General features: G+C 31.4%; 1 protein-coding gene across 1 annotated transcript in view; it reads left to right on the top strand.

Annotated features, from left to right (window-relative positions):
- Positions 1-697: 697 nt before the first annotated feature.
- LOC129228415 (pseudouridine-5'-phosphate glycosidase-like) overlaps positions 698-26,433 on the top strand; it is a 34,988-nt gene continuing 9,252 nt past the window's right edge. The window contains exons 1-10 of the mRNA XM_054863095.1: positions 698-795; positions 3,564-3,658; positions 4,762-4,873; positions 8,739-8,824; positions 10,557-10,648; positions 11,756-11,867; positions 21,989-22,095; positions 22,894-23,020; positions 23,504-23,624; positions 25,791-25,880. Of these exons, the coding sequence (XP_054719070.1) occupies positions 3,619-3,658; positions 4,762-4,873; positions 8,739-8,824; positions 10,557-10,648; positions 11,756-11,867; positions 21,989-22,095; positions 22,894-23,020; positions 23,504-23,624; positions 25,791-25,880 (887 nt within the window). The 5' untranslated portion in view covers positions 698-795; positions 3,564-3,618. The remainder of the gene's footprint in view (positions 796-3,563; positions 3,659-4,761; positions 4,874-8,738; positions 8,825-10,556; positions 10,649-11,755; positions 11,868-21,988; positions 22,096-22,893; positions 23,021-23,503; positions 23,625-25,790; positions 25,881-26,433) is intronic.

Genomic DNA, 26,433 nt, shown 5'->3' with positions numbered 1-26,433 from the left:
GTTCGTTATTTGTTACCAACTTATTTATTTTCATTTTCTTAATCAGTTTTTATTCCTTCATTCATTTTGAATCAATTAAAACTTATATAATTTTTGTTGTCTCGGAATCTTTTGATTAAATTAAAATTAATTGTATTAAAGAGAATAAGGTTTAAGAAAAAAATCTGCTTTTAATTCTGCTAACACAGAGCCATTTTGTCTTTTTTTAATGTTTGAATCTAAATCGAGCGTTTCATTTTTTGACAGCATGCATTTTCGAATCAGCGTGCTTACATCCTTCATACCCGTTTCAGCCACTCTTCCCGCTCTCGCTTGTGACTATTTTTTAAAGGAAACTCAAAAGCGAACAAGGAGCCAATCTTGCAGCTCGGCGGCAACCCTATCTTCCCCTGGAAACCGGTTGCGCTCTCCGAGCGTAGCTGTTGTCGCAACTCTGAAAACTACGTTTTCATATAGGGACTCTACCAGACAGCGGTGCCACAGGTTGCTACCAAGTCGACCGCCAGAAAACAACCGCAGTGTTTCCGAACGCGGTTAAGTGACGTCACCGGTTCCACCGCAAGCGTTTCCGAACGCTTGCGGTCGCACCGAGGCGACCGATCTGCGTTTCCGAATGCACCCCAACAAAAATTTTCTAGGCGGGATATTTAAAATTAAATGTTTTGAATAGAGTGGCAACAACTTGTTTGTTTACTCTTGATATGAGATTTTCTCGATGATCGGTGTCCTTTTAAATATTTTACTTGTTTTCCAATAAATAATTAAAGCTTAGAAGCTCAATCGTAGTTCTAAATCGTAAGCTATTTTCTTGAAATCTTATTTTCTATTTGTTTCAATAAAGTAAGTAAGGAACCGTAAGAAAATTTATTCATTCTTACAATTGCAATAGCATAATACAAACTAATCACGCTATACCTTTCATTTGTTCACCAATAAATTGAAAATATCCTTCTCTTTATGAGTTATTCGATATTTCTATACGCAGATATTTTGTGTGCATAATATTAGACTTAAATCAAGAAGGGTCGATGACCAGTTTAGGCATTGTATATGCAGAAGCGCTTAGAAAATAAATTTTCTGAGTCACCAAAATTAAAGACTCTAAAGTCACCAAAATTAGAATATTTTTTTTCTCATATCACTTGTAACTGGATATTTCTAACTACCCTCAGCACAAAAATAAGCCTGTAAATAGAGTGCTGTTAAATTAAGTAAAAGTTTCAATGAATTGCTGCGGAAATTTTTCTGTAATCAAATTGAGCTTAGGTAATATTTCCTCAATAATATTTTCTCATTTCATCTATATTACTGCTTATTACTAATACTCGGAGGTCCTATATTACAAGTTGTTCTAGGATTTTATTTATTTGCTGTCATCTTCCTGAGAGCAAATTGCATCATTATTATTTGCATCTCTCTCATAACAAATGTACTCGGCCACAAAAAGTAAATGTATCATATCCCTGATTACATACCCATACCGAGTGGAGATATTGAGAATAATTTTTTAGACTCTGTTAGGATTGGCAAGTTTCTGCCAATGTGGTTAAAACCACTGGTAGAAACCTGTTAAAACCAATATGGCAAAAACCATTTTCTGCCACATTTGTGACAGAAACTGGCCGAAACTCACAAAATGACATAAAAGTAGTTTTTGTCATACAATAGAAAATACATGGAAAAAATATTTAATTGTTTGCCAAAGCACAATTTAATTTTAATATTATCACAATTCAAAATCAAATGTTACATTGTTTGGACCCTGCAGTGGCGTGGTCTTTTAGAAAAAGTAGTTTCTAAAATCTGAACAGTTTCTCAATTTAATATGTACAAATGAGAAACTTTAGAATATCCTTGTAACAGAAGAGCAGCAATGCATTAAGGAACAAGCAATATTCGCGAAACTTTCATCTATTGTATATTTTTTCAACTGGTCCACCATGTAGTAACTGGGGTAGTGATAAAAATTTGACTGAAAGAATAAGGTTCAGGAAATTGTGCTAATTTGTTCTGTGACATTAGGTACAAAATATAGGTTAATATTAGCAAGTGAAATTCTGACAGTTTCTTCTTGAAGCATGATGATTTCAATCACAAGCAATTTAGATGAATCACATAAGCGAGCAAATAGCTATCAGTACTTGCTTGTTTAAATCTGTATGTACTTTCTCTTCCTTTAGCACCCATAAAATTTTCATCCTTTGTTTGATTAATCCAAATATTAAGAGCATCTGCAATTGAAAAAGTTCTATTTCTGAACTAAATCAAGGGCACTAGACTTTATCACAATGATAAAATGAAGTTTCATTTCTTAGTTTACTTAAATGAATATCATTCAGTAATTACTTGAATTTTTAAAGATGCTTTTTAGGTTTTGCCAGTTTCTGTTGGTTTTTACCGATTATAACAAGTTTCCTCCACTGGCAGGGCGAAAACTAGTTTTTGCCGGCAGAAAGCCAACAATGGAATCTGTGCATTTGTGTTACCAGTAAAAGTTGAAAAATTTTGTACAAAAAATTCGGGTTAAAAGCTAGGGGATCAACTTATACCCGGGGCAAAAGTTCTGAAAATTTTCCCTGAATAATTCTTGGAAAAAAAAATACTCAAAACCGTTAACATTTTCCTCAATTTCAGTCCCACCCTTTTAAACAGATGCTAAAGAAGTAGTTACTTGAACATTCTGCTGTAATTTTACATGGTCTGACTGTGAAATAAAGACTAAATATTTAAAGTAATCGGTCAAATACTTTAAAAGTGTGGGAATTGCCGCCTTCGCAAATTTTCCCGATAGTTGCAAATTTATGCTTTTTTTTAGAATTATGTAATCTATCAACAGTGTAGAGTTTTATTGATAACACCTCAAAATAAAAGGAACAAGTATCAAAAATCTTAGCTGCAAAATTGAACCCTTTACAAAAATATTGATCCCAGAAGTGAACCCTTTTTGTGAAAAAATATGCAAATCGAATGTTTTCAACTTAAGAATGTTCATTACTTTTCATTTTCCTCCTTTGTTCAAGAATAGCGACAAAACGTTTCCGAATTTTCAGAAAGTAGAAGCTCGACTTATACGCAAGGTCAACTTATTGAGGAAATCTACTTTATACGTGAGTATATCCGTCGTCTCAGAGCAACAGTAGTATTATTTCTTTGGTAAGATATCTTACTGTTGCTCTGAGGTGACGATATATGGTACCAGTGGCGTCGCTAGACCCGACTTTCAGGGGGGTTACTTCTTATATATATATATATATATATATATATATATATATATATATATATATATATATATATATATATATATATATGTGTGTGTGTGTGTGTGTGTAATCGCTTGGAATTTTTTCCTTTTCTTCTTTTTTTTTCCTTTCTCTTCTCTCTTCTTTTTCTCTTTTTTTTTGAGACTAACTTTTCGGGGGGGGGGGGTTTGTCCCCAAAAACCCCCCCCTTAGCTACGCCCCTGTATGGTACTTGTTTTGAACATTAATATTATGATTATTCTTAATGTAATTTTCAGTAAACTGCTGTAATTATTGTTTTAATACTAAATCTTTATTTCTTAGGACGTGATCAACATGCAACGAGCTATAAAAAAAATTGTTGAGTGTAAAAGCACTTATGTATCTTCATAAAAGAAGAATTCATAACTTTCTCCCAGGTATTTTGCTCAAATTATAGCTTTTAGTTTCAAGAACCTTAAATTGTCTGAAAAGAATAAATCCTTTTATAACACAAAGTAACAATTAGGAAAACACTGTTGAAAATTCACAGATTAGCATCTGTTTATCGTCATATGTTTCCGGGTTTCACTTTTTTACACTGAAAAAGGATGCTTGTGACTTTGAAACGCATGTCTGCGATCCGTTGTTAATTTGTGCATTTTCATCATTGTGTTTTCTCACTAGTGCTTCAATTTCCTGTTCATCTGGTGCTTTAATTTGTTAGAAAAAAGTTAATTGCAGTGCGCAGAGAGGAAAGAAATCAGTTTATATTATCTGCCATTGTCTTATCTTCAATTTTAGAATAATGATTTTAAGTGCTAAAGCTGCTTGCAATTTTCTCTATCAACACATTCCTTCGTTTCCACTTAATTAGTACTTTACAGTGTTTCAGTTGAGTTCAAAATTTCTTGAGCAAAAAAGCTAAAATTGGAAAAACCAGCTTCAGGAAAATGCTTAAGTGTTGATGAATATGTTCACATATCGTTCTGCTTCAATGCGTCTCATCACCAAATTCAGTCATGAAATCTTTAAAGAAATAAATACAGAGTAACTAAAAAAAATTTGAATAAAAAAAATATATATAAGAATAATAAATTCAAAATGAGCTTAGCATTCAAGGAACCCAAGTTTTAATTTTAATCTGAGTAAGTCCTCGTCCCCCCAACTGTGCATTTATTAGGGGAAGGGGGATATGATGACTATTGTGATAATTTATGCTAATTTACATGTGTTAGCTGAAATTTACAAAAAGATAAAGTTAAATATCTCCATGCTTGAATTCTCTTACAGATCATGTATCTTTTTTTTTCTTTTTTCCTTTATTTGAGCAAAAATGCCTTGCTTTAGTTTCAAAATTTAAACTGTTTTCACATTTTGCAAAAAAATGTTACCATACAGAGAAAAACCTGATACTGATATAGTTTTGTTACACAGAAAGTAATATCTGATTGAAAATCTAATTATAGTTCATTCATGCTGAGAGAAAATCTGTATTACCTTTAGGGAGGTATTTGGTGCTAAATTGATTTTATTCTTACAGCTTTCGTAAAACTATCTGAAGAAGTGCAAGAAAGTGTCTTAAATGGAAGCCCTGTAGTTGCCTTAGAGAGTACTGTAATAACACATGGTTTGCCTTACCCACAGAACTTAAGGTATTGTTTAATTTTGACTTGCACTTTATACAATGCTTCAGAATTTCTTTAAAAATAGCTTGTTGGTTGCAGAAAAGTAAAATGTATAAAATGTAAGATAAGTCACAAAATGAAAAGTTGGTTGATTTGTTTACTTTTATTGTCTATTTTTGAGTTGTTATTTGAAACAACTGTATTTGCAGAGGTTAAAAAAGAAAAAAAAAAATCCTTGCACAGTCTTCTTTTCTTTTACTATGTTAGAAATTGAACTTTTCTTTCATGGGCAGTTCTCAAAAGGTGGGAGCAAACACAGACTTCAACTTTGAAGCTTCAACACCAAATAACTTTCATTTTAATCAACTCTAAAATTTTTGAGGTAAATTATAATGCTGTATAGAGACAAGAATTGACATAAATTATGGAAAAAAAGCTCTTCAAATGCCCTTAAAAAATATTTTCTTTGCTAAATGGCACAATTTTGGACATACAAAAACGTTAACTGAGCAAATGTACCATTAAAAAATTTTTTTTAAAAATTATTTCCCTACGTTTCAAAAAAAAATTAAAGGCATGAATCTTACAGTGAATAATTTTTTGTTAATATTTTACACAAATAACAAAAGTAAAGACAGATTATTTACTTTGTAAACTATTTTAGAAAAAAGTAAGTTTGAAATTTGATGCATGTCCAAAAGTTACGATCTTTACAATGCTATTATTTGAGATTTAAGTATATGATGTTTTCATTTTAAAGGTATTTATCAATCCTCAGAATCAGTTTTTAATTTTTTTAAAAGTGTTTTCATAAGCTTTTATGCAGTATCTTAGAAGAAAAATAATTTTTCTTAAACATACATGTGAGATGTCCAAATGGCGTTACGATCTTGACGCCGATAATTCTGTCCATTTATTTATAATTTTTTTATAATCCACTGTCTTCTAACATCAATAAAAAAGATTATTATGATGTTATCTTCTTTAATCCATTGGTATTTTGCATAATTAATACGTTACACATTGAACAATACATTAATTACAGTAGAAACATGGCTGGTTATGATCGAACGAAAGCCATTTTGCGCGAAAATCGCCAAGCAAACCTCTGTTGGCGACAGCACAGTATATGATAAGCTAAAGGTTACCAGAGGGGGATTCCAGTTTGACAAATGTAGTTAATCGTCAGCTGCACCAGTTTTGGCGACTTTATCACCTGCGCTAGCAATTTTTTTTTCCCGCCGCTTTTATTATTTTAGAATTTTTTTTTCTCTTTCTTTTGGAAACATAATTTATATATAACAATCTCCAAATAGAAATACGAATTTCTTTTTTCAATAATTTTTTTTAGACATTGTTTTAATTCTTATGACATTAGAAAAAAATATTCATTATTAAAACTGATGTCACTTTTTACATTCTTTCTTAAAGCATATTTTGTTTATTTTTCCTTTAAAAATATATATGTCGTATTTATTTGTCTCTATTTTTATTCCTTATTTGTCCCAATAAATCAAACTACAAGTTTGTATAATTATTTCCATGAAGCTTTTTTCTACCTTTCATCAACTTCTTCAAAATCATTCCAAAACTTTATTTTATGTAAAGAGCAGTATGTATAGCCATTCAAGTACTTCATTAATATCCTCTTTATCATTAAATTGCAAAATTCAAAAAGTAGTAAATAAAATTTTCATTGGAAAAGTTAAAAATCAGATTAACAGTTGTCAAAAATGGTGAAACTTACATTATGATGATGTCCAAAATCCGTTACCTACAGCACAACAATGTCCAAAATCTGTTACCTACAGACTGCTAATTTAATTTGCTAATTAACGATTTTTACAAATACCTGCTGTCTTTTCATGTTTATATATTGTGTTCTAGGTATGCATACCATAGAATAAAAGCAAAATTGATATCAAATTCGAAAATTTTTGAAATTGCTCAAAGTTAACTTTTTTGTTCCCACCTTTTGAGAACTGCCCTCATATGGGATTATACTTTAAATCCTCTGAGTTCATAATGCTTGTATGTATACATCTTGAGCAGTAGTTAGTGCCTTTGAATCATGGCACAGCCCTCAAATGGCACCAAACCCCTCAGAAATTATGCCCCCCTCCCTAAAAATTCAACGAAGTAGTATGACACCATGAACTCCCCTTGTGGCACCCCTGCCTAAAGAGACTGAGAGAGACATGTCACTTTAAATCTTTTGAAGTCATAAAATCCTCAAAGTTTCTGTGCCAAATCAGTACTTCCAGTAGTACTTTTCTCCGCACCCCCCCCCCCCCCCCCCACCACTTAGCTGTAAGCCTTAGGTTCCTCCGTCCAAGGCCTTGAAGACCCTGCAGACTTTTGCTCCAGAGCAACTCATGATCTAGTACTAGTACTTCCGGTAGGACTAGATCATGAGTTGCTCTGGAGCAAAAGCCTGCTGGGTCTTCAAGGCCTTATCCAACCAGTTAAATCATGTGTAATGGTAGGTCACCCTGAAGTGTTGTGTAGAGCCTAACAAACTTACCGCTCCCTTTTAGAGATGAGAAAAATAAACAAATGGGTTGTATTGATGTTCTTCTAACTTAATAATATATATAAACTCAGGGAATATTTGTAAACTTGGATGCCCATTGAAATTTTTACTTACATAGCTTGTGTACATTTTGAATTATATAAATAAATTGTAGATGAAATTAAAGTGTTGCTTCCTACAAAGACGTTAAATATTTTATTCTGTCATTCTTTGACTCCTTTTTTAAATTGTATTATATATTTCAGTAAAACATACAGTCGACTCCCGCTACAACGCGATCCGACTTACGCGAACTGGCTATAACGCAGGTTTTTCAGGAACAACAAATTTTAGAGCTAAAGCAAATTTCTCGCTCTCAACACCAAAATATTTGGAAAATAATCATGATGCTAAGTTTCGGGTTTGTTATTCACTACTAAACATTGACTTTGTGAATGTACTTTCATCCTTTCAGCATCACTGACTGCGCAAGTTCCCACACACCGCACTATAAACATAGCTTTATTCGTGTGTATAATCACCACTCCTCATTTTTCATCTATTTATTCTAAATATGAAAGGTGATGAAATATTGTAGCATCCAGGCACACTGTTTCACCTAAAGTTTGAAGATGGGAAAAAAAAGCAAAAGTTTGCTACAATATAAGAAAAGTTAAAGACTCTTGATACGCTTTAACAACTAGAAAGTGGGTCGAAGGTAACACGACAATAAGGTATGAGTGAATCTTTCATACGTATAATTAAAAGTCAAGAGAAGGCAGTCTGTATAAGTCCAGACCTTAGTTTTAATATGAAGCTCGCAGAGTAATGTTTAAGCAAAATGCAAACAATATAAAATTGGAATCTGCTGTTGTATTGTAGAGAATAGAGACCCTGAAAGAGGGGTGTTTTACCATCGATTTAAATGTTATAAAAGCAAATGCGAAGCTGCTGTAGGGTACTTAAAAATATATTAGCATGCCAATCAGATTACGCAACATAAATCATCATCTTCAATTTTTAAGTTATAAATGAAACTTATTGTATTTACTGTACAGTACTCATACAGTGCAGTGTTTAAATAATGCAGTTTTTTTAAAAATACCGTAAAAATTTAGCTCTTTATGTAAGTATCGGTAATATATAGTCAAAAAATGGTCTAAAACAGTTTGAAATGTGTTTAAAAATTTCTAAAAAGTCACATACACAACACTTTTCCACAACGTGAAATTTCAACTTGCGCGAGGAGTCTTGGAACGCATCCCTCGCATAAGTCGGGATCCAACTGTATAGTCCTTAAATAGCCTACAAAGCTTGAAATGTTCTCTTTTATTCCTTTTGCCGGACTTTGAATTCTTTTTTCCTTTCTTAAATAAATAGCACAGCTTCCAGACTAGAAGAAGTTGTGAGACTGAATAATGCTATTCCAGCTACAATAGGAATAATCAATGGCATCATTCATGTTGGTGAGTAGAAGTAAAATTTTTGATCAGTTTATAATTTTGTGAGTTTTTTAAAAATTTTTTCTTTAATTGTTTTAGCAATGATAAATGCAGTAAAGTCTCAATCATCCAAATTTGATTATCCAAAAATTATGCCCCCCAAATAGCATAGTAGCAGAGGCAACCATGGCTGCCGAGAGCCAAGGCCCTTGTCAGTTTGCTGGACACATCTCCTCCAGAAAACTTATCAAACTTAAATTATTCCTATTCTGATCCAGACTTGGCTAGGGGCTGGGCCGCTAGCTCCCATCTAAACTGAATTGGCCTTTTGTTGGCCCTAAGGGGGGCACAGTACAATTTTCTCAAGCTTAAAAAAATATGAAAATTGAAAAAAAAAAAATGTGCAGTGGGTGGCCAAATTATTAGGAGCACTGCTCAAATCCTCATATTTTCTAGTTTAGCTCAGTTTTTGAAGAAATAAACCAAAAACTACAATTTTTTTAAAATTCTTTATTGCTGCTGATATCATTATTCTTGCATTTCAGAACTGGCAATACTACCAGCATGTCTCATTTAAAAAATATGTAGCGTTATTCCTCTTTAGTATCTGATGTGAAAAAAAGTTGTTGTTGTGAGGTTATATTATGTATTTTAGAAATATTTTTCCGAAAGTTTTGGTGTCTGCTATAGTTAATACATAAGTCACACTTATTAATAAAGCCGCGTTGCTACAGTTTGTGATTAAATTTCAACATTTGGTGCATGTTATGGCTTGATATTATCAAAACTTTTTTTTTTAAGAATGGGGAAGGTTTCAGACACATCCCCTAGCAAATGTAGTCAAATGAAAACATTATTGCTCCCCTCCTTACTCCCTAGAAAGCTAATGCAGATTTAACAAATGTTTCTAAATCAGTAGTTGCACACATCAAAAAATTAAAATTAACCAAAACAAGTCGCTAAAAGCAATTGTGGCAGAAAATGCAGTCACTACTCCTTGTACCAGGCGTAGAATCAGGGATATGTGCTTTTGGAATATATAACCCTTTCTACAAAACAGTCTTGATAAAATAGGTTAAAGAAACCCAGGTAAAAGAAACTTTTTTTGACAAAAAAATGCAAATATGGAGTCGTTGGATATGCATACCTGTAAAATATTGAAGTAATCAAAATAATAACATTATTTGTCAGTAGCACTTCTTACAAATAGTACTATACTTTTAATCAATGTCATACCTATTTTATTGTTGTTAAAACAAACTCAGTTTCCAAAATGTATGGCAACCAGTAAGAACCTGATTTATTTTACTGATAACTGATTTAATGAAGCATGGTAATTTATTATCTTAATTTTTTTACTGAAAACAGTATATTTCAATGATAAATTTTATTTCATCATTTCTATGTCTTAATGTAATTTTTTAATTTCTTCAGTGATAGTTTACTTTTTATATTTATTGCATGTGTGCATTACCTGGACTATAGCTCTTGATTTTATTTTCTTAAAAAATGAATAACTAATGAAAAACAAGTAGTTTGGATGGTTTACATGCAGCCAGGGGCTCCCCAAACTTAAAAAAAAAACAAAAAAACTTTGCAATGCTGTCTTCACATTTATCGAATAAGGACAATTTTCGGTGGTAACAGTAACCTCCTATCGGGGTGCTCTGCATGCTGTAAAAAGGCATTTATGAGTAGAAAAATGAATTTATTTTCTTATGTTAGAAAAAATAAATTTGTGCTTTTTTAACCATAGGAATGAATTCTGAACTGCTGGAAATATTAGCTTCTCAAAAAGAAAAAAGTGTAAAAGTTTCAAGAAGAGATTTACCTTATATGATTAGTAAGGTATGATAAACTTTTCTTTCAACCAGTGCACTTTGTTGCTGCTATCTGAAGAATCCTTGCTCTTACTAAAGGAGCCGACACAGTCTCTTTGATGATAATTTTATATTCTATGTGGTTGTAATAACTAGAACAAAACATAAACAATCTTTAACCCCTAAATGATCTTATTTTTTTGAAGAAAATTTCTACAAACGTGTCTATTGTATTAAAAGTGTTCATACAATATTCTTTTTAATTTTTGATTTTTGGAATTGTTTTATCTTGAATGTATGCTTTAGGATGGAAAATCATGGGCACAAAAAATAGGAGATGAAGTTCAGCCCATGATTTTGATGAAAGCTCGCAGTAAGGGGTTCAGAAAAAATTTCAGTTACATAAGCGTTTTGATTGCATTTAGTAAATTACTTTTGTTGAATTTTCTAGATGATAATAAATTTTATAGCTGAAAGTAAATTTTGTAGTTAAAAAACTAAATAGTTGCTTGCTAAAGATTGTAAGAATATTTGGTCATTGTTGCTTCATTAATAAAACATTATGTACATTTTCAGTTGAAATATCACAGATGCGTTTAAAAATTATTTAAAACAATAGTCTACCAATTGATTTAGTCTTTGGAATTTTGTATTTGATTTTGTTAAACCATTTGAAATACTTTCTTAATAAGCAATAAAAACAATACCTTTGTACAAAATATGCAAATGATGATAATATTGTTAATAGAGAGCAGAATTTGAAAGTGTTGCAGATCATATGTTTTGGGGTTTGGTTTGCATTGCAAACAAAGTTAACTTACAGATGGAAGCACATCCATCAATTTTTTGTTAAATTTGCTTTTATTCATCAGCTCACTTCGTTTTCATTGAGAAATGTTTTTTCGCTTAAATCCTAAACATATGACTGCAATCAGTTGCACATTTTGTGCTCTAGTAGCAACCTCATTATCATTTATTTCTACACAAAGGTAGTGTTTTTATTGCTTATTATTGAGGTATTTTAAAATTCTTGTCACCCACAAACGCATGTCTACAATTATTTGAATTTTGTGTTTTATTAACATATAGTTTTTACCATTTATCAATTAATAATAATTTAGTTCTTCATTCACAGAAATTGACTGGAGGCACAACTGTGGCAGCAACAATGTTAATTGCCCACAAAGCTGGAATTCCTATTTTTGCTACTGGAGGTATTGGTGGGGTTCATAGGGGAGCAGAGAAAAGTAAGTTGATGATTTAGTTTTTGCAATCATTAAAACTGCTTATAATTATAAAATAGAGGTGTGAATTTTTTTTACATGCATTCAAACTTTTGCCTCCAAGTGAGGCGGTAAGATGAGGTAGTGTTTATGATGCAGGTGTCTGAAAACTCAAAAGAAAAGGAAAATGTATTGTATCTTTTAAAGTATTTTACATTTATTCATGATTATTATGGCACAAGTGAAGAAAATATTGAATGAATGTTGGAGAAAGAGTATTCTACTACTTTACTTCGGGATTTAGCAGGGCCGGATTTGGAAGTGTGGAGGCCCGGGGCAACGAAGTAGTAGAGGCCCCTAATCAGGGTTCGAAAAGATCATCATATTTTTGAAAATATCCGATACTTTGATATATATCCAAATATTTTGATATATATGTATCTATCTGATATTTTGGATCAGCACTTTAATAGTAAATATTATTGATGTGCCGGATATCCGTATCCGTATCCGTGGATATCCGAGGGAAAATAAAGATCTGTATCCGTATCCGTTACTTTTTTGACGGATCTTAAATGGATCTTTTCTATTCTTATATTCTTAAATTTTTGAATAAAACACTTAAATTCTTTTTAAATTCAGTTATATTCCCTATTTAAACTATAAGGTATTATTTACAAAGCCAATTTGTACAGCCGTCGCAAAAAGGAAGCGGTAATAAGATTTAAAAATGTATCTGTGTGTCTTTTTCTGGCATCGTAGCTCCTAAACAGATGAACTGATTTTGATAGTTCTATTTTCTTTCAAAAGGTGACTTGATCGAAAGTGTTCTTAGCTTGGTCTCGTGTTTTCTGAACTTTAATTACCGAAGATATTAATTAAAAACCGACTTAACGTTTTTCACACGTATGGTAGTGAAAACGTACCCATACATTAAAAATATTGGCACTAATTTAAAGAACAAAGTTCTCTGCGTTTAATATTCATTGGAAACTTTCAAGTTATGCGCAGTAGGAGCTATAATCTTGTTAAGTAAATTTTAATGCAATTCTAAGCCGTTATACGCGTGATTGGTAGCGATTTAATTGTTGGAAGACAAGAAGAAAAAGTTCAATGATTTAAAATTTCTATCTGCTGTCAGTTCATATTTGTTAACAATGTGTGTTCTGACCCACAAAATTCATCTTAATCTGAGGTCAGCTCTCTAGGATATGTTTTTTTTTAAATTTTTAATTTAATATTAGTTATATTATTATTGATTTGGGGTTTCTATTATTCTTCATTTTGGTTTTTCTTGGCATTCTTCAAAAAAACCAAAGCTTAACTCTATTTACTGTTTCTAAAGGTGATCTCGGCTCTGTTATTTCTTCGGTAAGGGCAAGTTGGGCCGAAAGGGTCAGCGCTGCATTTATGCTGAAATAAAATGCGAAAAGTTATTTCTAGCCTCTTCAGTATTAGCTTTAGACTCTTGCTCCTGTATTCCCTACATCTACCTAGCAAGCACACATTTTATTTAAGCATTAATGCACCGCTGTCCTATTTTAACGGATATTTCTTTAAAGAATAAATCATAGTCTTGATTTTATTTTCGCAGTAGATGACATTCTTTGAAGAAGCAGTGCCGTTACCCTGATGGGAATACCTTAAATTACGAAATTTACATTTGGATAGTTGAATTGGGTAAACAAATTTAGAGCTCCGTATCCGTATCCACGGATCTAGACACCAATGATCCGGATCTGCGGATCTACTTTTTTAACTATCCGACACATCACTAGTAAATACATCCTGAAGTTACTGCTATTTATTTTTTTATATTATTGTTATAATTTATAGAGGGGAGGAAAAACGTAAAATTTGCTAACCCGTGAAAGTTAGGATATTTTGTAAAAATTTTATTATGGGGGCCCCTTTGTTGTGGAGTCCTCAGGGCAGTAGCCCCGTGTGCCCTTCCTTAAATCCAGCCCTTGGATTTGGTTCCGTTATTGGCAACCCCAAAGTAAATTATGTTTGTTTGCTTGTTTCTTATAGTTATTGAATTATTTTATCCTATTTAAATTAGTCAAAACTGTTATTAGTTTTTTTGTACAGAAAAGCAATCGATATGTACATGATCTCTAAATTTGTAATAAATAGCTAAAGATAGTGCTTATGCTGACTCTTATAAGACTTGTGAAATTAAAATAGTTTTGAATTAAAACTATGTGTAACAAAGTTCTTCAAATAATTCTTGAAGAAGTGATTTTATTTTTTTCATAATTTAAACTTGGTAGTTTTTCTCCCTCCTCAATTTAAAAGTCAAATAAGGTTTAACTAATGCTTATTCATGTTTCAAAAAAGAAAGCCTGTGATGAAACCTGCATGTGTTGTCAAATAATGCTTAATAATGAGGATTTTGAGAGCTGTGTAAGAAAGTTATTTATAAGGATGATCCTAATTTAGTTCATGAGTGCAGGCCCAAATTTACTTTTAGAAGTTAATTTCTTGATTTATGTTACTAATCTATATATATATAAAAATCTCATGTCACGATGTTTGTTCGGGGTAAACTCCGAAACTACTCAACCGATTTTTCTCAAATTTCATATATATGTGTCATTTGGTCTAACTTAAAAGATAGGATAGTTTTTATAATTTTTTATTGCAAATTTCATATTAATTATGCAATAATAGTGTGAATTAATTGTTTAGTTCTAAAAATTCTTAATAGATGGCGGTGTAAGTTAATTAATCGATATAACTCTAACATCGTATGACTTACTGCTAAAAACACCATGATAAAACACCATGAACTCAGAAATGTTGCTTAGAATTTCCATATAACGTTTCGGGATATTACAGGTTATTATTCCTTTCTGAGAAAATCAACTATATTTTTCAAAACGTTTCCTTGAATTGCTACAAATTGCAGATTTCACACCGTTGTGAAAAATATTTTTCTCCACCAGTATCAAGATTAACTAAATACATTTAATAAGTGTATCGGTTTCGGAGCGAGTACGGTTCGTCCAGCTTGACTCAACACCAAAGGTGTGCGAAAAGATATTTGGATCACGAAGCTTTGCAAGAGTTGCAGAGGAGTTGCATTCGAGCTACTTGCTTGAGAGTCTGCCTTCGCGTTGGCAATGTGTGCATTAATGCTTTGAGAGCATTCTTAGAAAAGCAGGAAGGTTCCAGGCTATTATATTAAACTTGCGTTAGGTTTCTCTGCCTTTACCGAAGAAGACTACTGAATCTTCAAAAATATTCCAGGTTAATTTCAGGAAGGTTAAAAAATTTAAGCGGAAAACAATCATTTTCTTTATTTTCTTCCAAAAGAAATTTTTAATATCATTGATTCTTGCAAAGATACGTTCGCAACAGAAAATTGTAGTGACAATTGCATCGTCAGGCATTGCTGCTACTTTTTTTAGATGGTAGACGAACAACACATTCAGCTTTAAAGTTGCCTATTAGATATTCATAACAAACAAAACGCAATGTGTAACATTAAAGAAAAAAAAAAAAAACGTAGAATGGCTGTAGTGTTGCAAGAGAGTGAAATTATAATTTGGGATAAGTGTACTATGGCTCATGAGTAAAAGCATTCATTCGAAGCCCATCATAGGATTGTGCAAGATTTGAACGGCAACGATAAACTTTTAAGCGAAATTGTCTGAATACTGTCTGGGGACTTATGGCAGACATTACCAGTTATTCCGATGAAATCAACGCATGTTTAAAACAATCGTTTTTATAGCGTAATGTCGAGATAATGCGATTGGCCATGAACATGCGAGTATAAAAGCAAAATAATCTAATCGCACAAGTATTTTCTAAGCAATTGCTGGGTATTGGAAACGGTGAAATTGAACTGTATCAAAACATACAGTACAACAAATAGCCAGACAATTTCTACACTGCCATTGAGACGAAAAGTGAACTAATTGAGAGTCTATTCCCAGATAAATTTAATTTTTTTAAAAATCATAATTGCCTCTGTAATCGCGCTGGTTTTGTAGCAGTTTTACTTCCGGTAAACATTCCCGAACAGACAGAAATATTTGTGGATCGTCAATTGTCGACTGTCAAATACATATCCCGATGCATGTCACAAATTGTATTTATTGGTCGTACTAAGTTATTGGAGTTGCATTTTCTAATGCAGGTTTGACATAAGGAGAAACACTGTTCGTCAACTGTTTAAAACAATTTTGACGACATACTATTTTTAAGGAGAAACTATATAACTTTCACATTTGAAGACGTATTTCATAAAGTTTAACAAACACACAAATGTCCAAATCCAGATTTTACACCAGAGATGAATATGAAGCTTTAGTTTTAACTGAAGGTTTTTGCGTTTCAATTTCAAATTTGCCACTTAGTTATTATGATATGCCGTCACTTGGTAGTTGGGCCACCGACTTAGTTAACATTGATTTGTAACGTATAACAACAGAGCAATGACGCTGTCTTAGCTACAATTATTGCGAAGAATGAGCCATTACTGACGGCTGGAAAAAAAAGCTCCCCATTGATGCTGAACAACCCTATACAGTTGTCGATGAAAACAAAGCAGTAAACATTCCAACTGAATTTTGAAATTTCCTGGATACACCTGGAATGCGACTACACGATTTCCGGTTGAAAATTGGCTCAACAATTTATTCTTTTTCACGATTTAAACCCACCTAAACTACGCAACGGTACACGTTTCTTCATCAAAAGTCAACAATTTTGATGGGAAAGTTTAAAGGAGAAATATTTGTGTTGCCACGTAATCCATTAATAGCGTCATAATTTTCAAACACATTTGAAAGGCTTCAATTTTTGATTCGTTTAGCTTTTGCAAAGACCAAACATAGATCTCAAGAACAAACAATGTCTTCTTTCTGTTTGGACTTGAAACATAAATATTTCTCTCATGGGCAACCATATATCGCCTTTCTCACAAGTGGAAAGTTATCATACTTTTCGTATTATCAAAAGACTGGTTAAGCAAGAACATTGTGCACAACTTAGTGCTTAGACAGTTTTCAGTTTTCAAATAATAGAAACAATAGTTCGAAGTCAATGTTATCTACTTCATCGAAAAATTTTTAATTTTTATATGTTTTTAATTTGGTTAGTGTATTTTGTAAAGAAGTTATTGATTACAAACTATAGAGAAAGCTGAGGTGAATAAAATGTAGTGTAGAATCGAAAAGTGTATGGTGGTTTACTCTTAGTTTCTACATTCGGTTATTTTACAATCAGTTTCGATATTTACTATCACTTTCAAGTTATTTTTGCTTTTTTTTCGCAGAAGTCATATTTACAAAATTTACTAAGTGTAAGTATAGTGCTTTTTCCATAGAAAATTTAGTAAGTACTTTCTTCAGCCTGCACTGTAAAAAAAAAAAAAAAAAAATCCGAAACGTTAATGAGTAAAAATTTCGATACTTGCTTGCAGTTCTGGCTAAGCTTTGGCTATGTTTGCATTACTGCTTATAGAAGTTCCTTAATAAATTAGCAAGGTGCTAAGCTTTTTTTTATCCCTTCCTAAGTTTACACTAAAGTTCCAGAAACACGACTATTCGAACGGGAAGATCTTCGAATTTTTTCAAAAGGCTTCCGAGATAATTTCAGGAAGGTTATTAACTTTTATCGGAAAACTTTCCCGGTTTTGGCATGACATGTTACTGGCAGAAATTGGCTACATCAGCTGCTCATAATTTTCCAGGAGCATTTATGAATCGTTTTTACATTGAATCACGCCCATTATCAATCTCTTATGTTTTAAAATGGGCTATACTATTTTAAGCTCTATTGAAAATTTATTTGATTCTATCAAAATAATGAGTAAAAGTTTATTTTAATCCAACTTCTTTGCCACAGCAACGCGTGGCTGGGTCAGCTAGTATTATATATGCGAAAGTTTGTCTATATGGATGTATGGATGTATGGATGTATGGATGGATGTTTGTTACTCTTTCACGCAAAAACTACTGAACGGATTTTGATGAGACTTTACAATAATATAGCTTATGCATCAGAATAACACATAGGGTGGTTTTCGTCCCGTTATGGGGGGCAAAAACCCCTTAGGGGGGCAATAAAACACAATTTTTGTATAAATTCTCTAATATTGGGATGAAAAAATACTTGCACATATTTACATTATATGTCCATCGAAAGCTCTGATTTTTCTGCTGAAAATGGCACCTGTTCGAAATTTCTAAGTAGAATAAAAAACGAGTTATGACCTTTTTAGATCCATGTTCGAAGGCTTTCCTCATCTCAATACAGTATTTAGTGTATCATCTCAACTCCCTGTCGATAGCGACAATTGTTGAATTGTTGACTTTCTTTGCTTTTCGTGATTGTTCAAGGCTTTTCTCAAGTCAAATCTTGAAGTAAGATTTTTGCACAAAATTGGCAAATAATACATGATTTGGCTGATGATTTTCCATTTAAACGGAACTTTAATGTAATTAATGGTTTTTATTATTATTTATGCTGATTGAACACTTACTCATTATCCAAACAACCAGCAGATCGCCAAAATTTTTGCAGAAAGATTTCCGTAGCTGATGCATTTGGCAGTTTTTTCAACGTTGCTGTTTTTGAAGCCGAAGACTATGTCATAATGTTTCTCAGCTTTCACCATGTAAACAAAATATCGCCAATCAAAGAATTTTCAAAAGACTTTTTTTACTGTGTTAAATAATCCAGCAACTAAATTAGGCAAATCCATAAACAGCACAAAAACTTCCATTAATTTTTCTTTTTGCACAATTTCAAACAATCACCAAATTTTATTACTTATTTTGGTAACATTTCGGATGAAACTGTTTAGCGCCATTTTATGGTGACCAAAAATATCTTAGCATCTGGCGATGATATCTCTGTAACGAAAATTAATATCATATCGTTTTACAAAGTAAGGAAAGAATGGGGGAGCATCATCGAAGGTACCCCGAAACGACTTTCGCAAATTCGGTAAAATCGCACCAAGAGCCACAATGATTGAAATTTCCCGAAATAACTAAAGCAAGTATAAGGGGATTACAAGCGCAGCTACTTTTTTTTAATCACTTCGTCCTTCATTAGCCATACAGAGAAGGTTTTAGACTCCATGTTTAAAAAAAAAGTATCAACAGATTAATCTTTTTAAACATGAGAAGATTAATTTCATGTTTTTTAAATTTGTATATGCTTAAATATAGTGCTTTCGGTTCTAAATCAATACTACTTTGTTCTTTATACTTATTGCTATTTTAGTTTTATGGGTAAGGAAGAAACTCGATTTTTAATCACGTCAAAAAGATGTGTTTTTAAATTCTTACACTTAAAACAGAAAACAAAAGCAAGTAACGATTTTTTCTAATAATTATTACTGACCCAGGCAACGCCGGGTATTTTTGCTAGTTTGGACTAAAACACATGATTTTTCAAGTTTTGGGATGTAACCTTAGGTATGCTTGTGATATCAACTAGGTCTGTTATAATTAATAATTATGATCAAAACTGATGGTAAGTAATGTAAAATGTTGTGAAAGTTTTTTAAAATAATTTTCAAATATGTTAAACTCCCGCTTATCTGCAGTCTTTCACACTTCAAAAAAATATTTTCTTGTTGATGATTAACTGAAAGTAGATAAATACACCTATTTTAAATTGACAAGTGCAAAATCTATTTTTATACATTCCTTTTTCATTCTTGCCTCTCCCTTCTAATGACATCAAACCTTCCTAAGTTACCAAAACTTGATTTTTAGATCAACACTACTTGTTTCTTTAGATCTGCACTTCTTACTGATTTTTAGATTTACACTACTTACCGCATTAGATCAACACTATTTACTGCATTAGATCAACACTACTTACTGCATTAGATCTACACTACTCACTGCTTTAGATCTACACTACTTACTGCTTTAGATCTACTCTGCTTACTGTTTTGGATCTGCACTACTTACAGATTTTGAGATCTGCACTACTTACAGGCATAAATGAGTGATTGGAGCAGTTTGTTTGAAAAAATTCCCCTCCTCTTCCCTGCACTTTTTTGATGTGACCCAGCTTTATCTGTTTCAGTAAATTTGTTTGCAGGATTTGCTCGCATAAGAGTGTAATCCATTTGTAATAAAGATGAGCAATACTGTTTTGCTTTTCCCCATATTTTTTACATACACTTTTATTGCTTTATCTATAGTTTAAATGTATGCAAGTATGTGATTGTTTTAAGCTGTTGTATCCACTAATATTGCTGTTGACCTAATTTGCGAGTTATCTACGGATTTGCTTAGTCCAGTTACTCTGCCAATATATTCCGCTGATGATTGGGAGCTTGCTGTAAATATTTTTTTAGCTTTTAATAAAGTCTGGGGGGGGGGGGGGGACTTTGCATATTGTCAATATTTTTAGATAGTATTCTTTCTTTTTCTTTCAACACTAACTTGTCTGACAGTTTAGAAATCCAAATTAAATATTGATATTCTTGTAGCCTTTTTCTCCCTCTTTATCTATTTTTATAAAAATATTTAATAATTCAAACTTTTATTCCGGAAAACATTTTTAATATAAATTTGATGAATGTGTTGTTGACCCACTTAAAAGTTTTCTTATTTTCATTGAGATATTGAAAAATAGGGAAAGTTAGAGATGCTTATAATTAAATCTCTTCTCTTTTTATTTCCTTTTACAAAAAAGGAAGTAATGTATTTGCAAAAAAAATTTCACTCAAAAATCAACCTTAATTTACATTTTACTCACCCCCGAATAAATATTGAGTTTTTTTTTCGGCTTGACCACACGTGGATAAGTGCCTAAGAATGTATAAACATGCAAAATATCCATAATGAGGACTCCCGAGTTATAATTACAACGAATTTTCTCGTAACGTCTGTATGTATGTACGTATGTATGTGCGGATTTGCGTATGTATGTTGCATAACTCAAGATCGGTAAGTCCTAGAAAGTCAAAATTTGGTACGTAGACTCCTAGTGGGGTCTAGTTGTGCACCTCCCCTTTTGGTTGCATTCGGGTGTTTCTAAGGGGGTCTTTTGCCCTTATTTGGGGGGAAATCATTGTTAATTTCGATGTAAACTCAAGTGGTGTTATAATTTGGCAGACACTTGGCGATATATTGCCAGTCTTTTGGTTGTCAAGTTTTGTCGCCAACTTGGCGACAAATTTGACGATTTTTTTCTTTTTTTAAATTTTATCAATTTGGCCACTGTTGGTGTTATTTAGAGAGTAAACTATTACATCACATTAAAATTGCCAGTAATGGGGAAATGACATTAAAGTGGAGTAAAAGGAAGTCATGTGATGCACACATCAGCTTGTTTTTTTCAAGGTGGCCGAAGCTATTTTAAATAAGGTCTTGAAAGTAATGTTTTTTCCTGTAGTGGAAAGAATTTTAAATTTTCACTTAGAACTATTTATCAATTATGAGTTTTTAAGCAGTAAGTTACCACCCTTAATCCTGGACAAAGGCAGAACTACCCCCATGGAATATACAGAAGAACAATGACATAACTTTAAATTTTTGAGTAATTTCGTTTCAATGCTTAATGGTATCTCAAAGGCTTTTTAGTACCATCCTCATATATATGATAGCGAATGATCGAGTAACGCTTCTTACATCACCAACAATGAAACTCTTTCCATGGCATAATAATTTGATAATATTTTTGGTAATGTTTGACATGGGGCAGGAAATGCTTTATTTTGACAAGGCTGACTGGATCTGGTATCTTAACTGTTTTACTGGTGAGACTGTCATTTTAAGAGATTGAAGAAACAAAAAAAGTGGTCAACAACGAACGTTATCTTCTGGAGTCAATTTAGTTAAGAATTAATTTCCACTGGAGTTAGGGTGGAAATTTCAACTATCAAACTATCACCAAGCAGGCAATTGTTTCATTCGAATGTAGAAGAAATTTTCACCCCTCATACCTTGACGGGCGATTTTCTAGCTAAGCATTAAAGCTCATCAATTACTCAAACATTTACAGCTAATGTCATTGTTCTTCTGGAACAGCAATATATTGCTATCTCTGGATGTCATAAACAAGTTGTAGGTGTATTGTATGTAATTATGAGTTTAGAGGTTATTTATTGAATTATAGAGGTTATTTCTTCTTATATACTCTTGACTCAATTTTTTTTCCAGGCATGGACATCAGTGCAGATTTATATGAGCTGTCTAGAACCCCTGTAACTGTAATATCAGCTGGTGTTAAATCTATTTTAGACATTGGTCTTACCTTGGAGTATTTGGTCAGTTCTTAGTCTTTGTTTAAAAAAAAATGCTCATAAAAATATAAGTTGTGGTTCTTGTCTGCATCAGTTGCGTGAATTTTACTGCATGTACATTCTTATCATTCTCTTCAGACACTACTTGTGGTGTTTGCTTATTAAATACATTGGTACCGGGATAGTAAAAGGAAACATGAAAACGTATCCCCTTCTCTTTGGTGTTTGAAAACATTTCTTATGTTTGTTTAATATCATACTTCATTGCTAAAACTATATTTCAATCAATTGTAAACTAGTTTTTAAGTAACCCATCTAAAGGACTTTGTTAAGTCATATTCTGTTTTCATGAGGGAATTTTTTTTTTTTTTAATTCATTTATTTTATACTATAAAATGAAGAATAAACAAAGTTAATATTGGCAGTCTCATGGACTGCCAATGCTGAACACATAAAAGGCTTCCATTTGTCTTTTTCACCTTTTATGTGCAAAAGGACTTTTGTTATACATAAAAGACTGCAATAATCTCCATCTCAGCCAGTATAATTGGACGGAAAGTTTGGTTATTGAAAGATTTGTTTTGATACAATATGCAAATGGAAATATTTAGCGAGAAATCAAATTTTTTTAATTGCAGCTTGATGCAACAATATTTTACAGCATTAATATTATTGTATTTAAAATTTCTATCATGTAATATCTGAAATTCTTTTCAACTTTTTTTTTCACTTTTAATGTGCATTTGCATATAGTGTTATAGCCTCATACAATTTATTTTATTCTGTTTAAAAGAACGTGACATTAGTTTTTGTTGTTTTAAGGAATCACTTGGAGTATGCGTTGCCACTCTTGGAAGTTCCAAAGAGTTCCCTTCATTTTTCACTCCATCAAGTGGTTTTTCTTCTCCTTGTAATGTTGAAACATATGCAGAAGCAGCTCACTTAATAGGTAAATTTGTAACAGATGTGAAAATCTCAGTAATATATGGATGCCTCAATTGTCAAATCGATTAACTCCACTTTTTAAAAAAAATCCTCATTTCTGCTTTAATAATGCTTTATCAATGCCTAGCATGTAAATTTATAGTTAAGTTTTGGTTCAGTAGATTTCTGACCATGTGATGGCAGAAAATGTAACATGAGGGATTATTTACTTCTATGGATCTTCTTCATAAGTATTCTCCACTTTTTATTTTATGGAATTAGTCGATTTGGCAAGTGTCCATATGTCATACATTTTGCTCAGTAATTCTCTTACATAGATTGATACAGCAAAATTGTTTCTATTTTGTAAAAAATAATAAAAGGTTTTTATCTGTGTTAATGTGTTCTTGATTTCCAATATAACACATTTTGTGAATTCAATATTTCACTGTTCAGCTAATTTTATTCATATATTTAAGTGCATATTTTACTTATTTTAAATTTATAGATTGTAGAGATCAGTTACAATTGAAAAGTGGACTACTTTTAACAGCCCCTATTCCCGAAAAATACAGTAATGATGGTTTACAAACAGACAGAGTTATATCAGAAGCTTTGAGAAAAGCTGTGTAAGTGATTTTTGTTAAATTTATGTGTAATTTAAGTTCTGTAAATAACATTGACTTCTCAAAGGTCTTCATTTACACTAGAATTGAAACTGAAGATTTGTTCATTTTTCTTCTTAATTATATTCACAAGTTTTTTAAAATTCATAAAGATGTTTTTTTCAATACATTTATTGATGCTTTACTCAGTTTTGGAACCTTTTGCTAATTTATAGTTTAAATTTATGTGTAATTTAAATTCGGTAAGTACCATTGACTTTTTCAGAAGTCTTCTTTTACACTGGAATTGAAACTGAAAATTTGTTCATTTTTCTTCTTAATTATATTCATAAGTTTTTTAAAATTCATAAAGGTGTTTTTTTTCAATATATTTATTGATGTTTTACTCTGTTTTGTAACCTTTTGCTAATTTATATATTTATTTTTTTTTTGAAATTCTCTACTTATGTCCAGATTTTTATCAAATCTATACTTCCATTAATTTTGCTCAGGAATTATTTTGTGACTTTTTATTGCCTCATTTTAAGATTTACAGGACTTACAAACATAAATATTTCTTAATGCATCATAACTGTGTCACTTGCTAAAATATGATCAAAATGTGTAAATAGCATAAGATATGTACATGTTCCATACAAAACATTGGCTGATTTGAGTGTTTAGTGTTTCTCATGTTGTAATGTTTAAGAAAAATTTTATCCTCTATTATTGAACACTGGTATAAATACGCATGGAAATCCTCTGCATTCTATCTGAATTTCATTTATTGGCTTACTTAATTGAAAATAAATCCAGACCTTTTGTTATTAAACTCCTTAACCACTTTAATTAAATAATTTATTTGGAAAAGTCTGAATTTTGTAAGCTATAAGTTATTTTATTAATTATTCTTTTTTTTCTTAACATCATATTTTATTGCATATTCATTTTTTAATGTTCTGTTTTACACCTGTACATGAGCTTGATTTATCAGTAACGTTTAATCAGACCTTCAATATTACGTAACATTTGAAAAAATGTAAATAAAAACTGAAGGTTCATCTTGTAATTATAATTTGAAATAGTTTTTTATCCTAATCAAGAATAATTTTAAAACTAAATCTCATTACTAGCCAGAAACTGTTATGACTTTTCTGAAGTTCTGTTTTGAAATTTGTCATGATTTCTCTTCAACTATCGAATTTGAAACAGATTTTCATTCTTTTTTCATTTGAATTTTATATGTTTTCCTACCTGGGAAGAAAAAAAGACACACTTACCCTCCTCCACCACTGACTAAAAATTTATTAACTGTTGCTGATGATACATATTTTTGCTTCAGAAGGATAAGAAAATTGCAATAGCAAATTACTAGAATTGTGTCAGCTTTACTCATTTTCTCCAATTAAATTTCTTTCTAACATAAAATTATAAATATTTAGAAAATTTGATTTGCCTTTAAAAAGTTTGATAGATGAAAAGTTAGCAGAAGAGATTTCTTTATTGTTTGTTACACAGAAGCTTTAGTGTCAACCTGATCAAAGATTAATTAGGATTAATTATTTTATTTGGAATGAATTTTATTTTAGTTCATAATTTTATGCATGTAAAGGGCAGGCTATTATTTTGATTTGCATTTATATGATACTAAATTATCATGTATAACTGTTGCAGTCCACTTAAGTTTTTAACTCTTCTTGATATATTGTTACTCCATTTGAGTCTCTTAGTTTATCAGAGTTTACTTGTACCAGTTTTACTTCTTAGTTTTGTTTCTAATTTTATTTATATTGTGCATATCTGACTACAAATGGGAAATTTTATAACTGTACATTCTTGATATTTTAAATTGAGATGCTACAATATGTTATGTTATATTAAATAAAATTATAAGTTAAATTTTATGATATTACTCCTTAAAATTTACAAATATATGTTCAAGTGCTTGAATATAAACTTCTTATGTATACTTATGTATCCATATTCAGGTTTATGTATTCAGTGTTAAAATAAATTAGAACAAAGTCTTGAGTCTCAAGAATACCTTAAATAAACTCAAAATATAATTTAATCTCTCTCTCTCTCTCTTTTTTTAGAGGATCATATCTATGAATTGTATGCAAGGAAACACTGATGAATTTTCAGCATTAATTTAAGTGTAATTAATTTGATTTTGCTATTTTTTATTAGTGACAATAACATAAAGGGGAAAGATGTAACTCCATATGTGTTGAAACAAGTGCATGAATTATCTGCAGGTGCTTCCCTCAGAGCTAATATCCTTTGTGTTATCTTTTCATGTTTTTTTAAAAATAAATATAACAGGAAAATTCATATTGTTCAAACATTATTTCCTTTGATTATTTTATGCATTGAAACAACAACAACAAAAAAGATGATGATTAGTATTTTGAAATTAATAGTGTAGCTTTTTCCAATACTTGAGAAAAAGATTTTTGATTTTGAATGTTGTCAGTAAATTGCTTAAAGTATTCATCACATTCTTAAATTTTTATCAAGGTTAAAACTGTTCCTTTTTGCAATTAACAATTTTTTGTGCTATCACTTTGAAAGTCAATTTGTTTCTTTTTTTGAAAAAATGTTTTTACCTCAGTGAAATTTCTGCTTGAATGCAGGGGAAAAAAAACCTCCCATAAAACACCTGTGCTTAAGTATAGCATTTGTTTCTAAGTTTTAAATATTGAAAGTTCACTTTTTCTGGGCAAATCATTGCTAGTTTCAGTATAGACTGTAACAACTTAAATAGGTGATAACTTGGTGATATTCCTGTAGATCCAATGTTAAATTGTTAATGTTTGTTACATGAATCATC

The sequence above is a fragment of the Uloborus diversus genome, chromosome 8 (assembly GCF_026930045.1).
Source record: "Uloborus diversus isolate 005 chromosome 8, Udiv.v.3.1, whole genome shotgun sequence".
In the NCBI taxonomy this organism is placed as follows: Eukaryota; Metazoa; Arthropoda; class Arachnida; order Araneae; family Uloboridae; genus Uloborus; species Uloborus diversus.
Note: the sequence above shows the minus strand (reverse complement) of the source record. Positions and strands in the feature narration are given on the sequence as shown.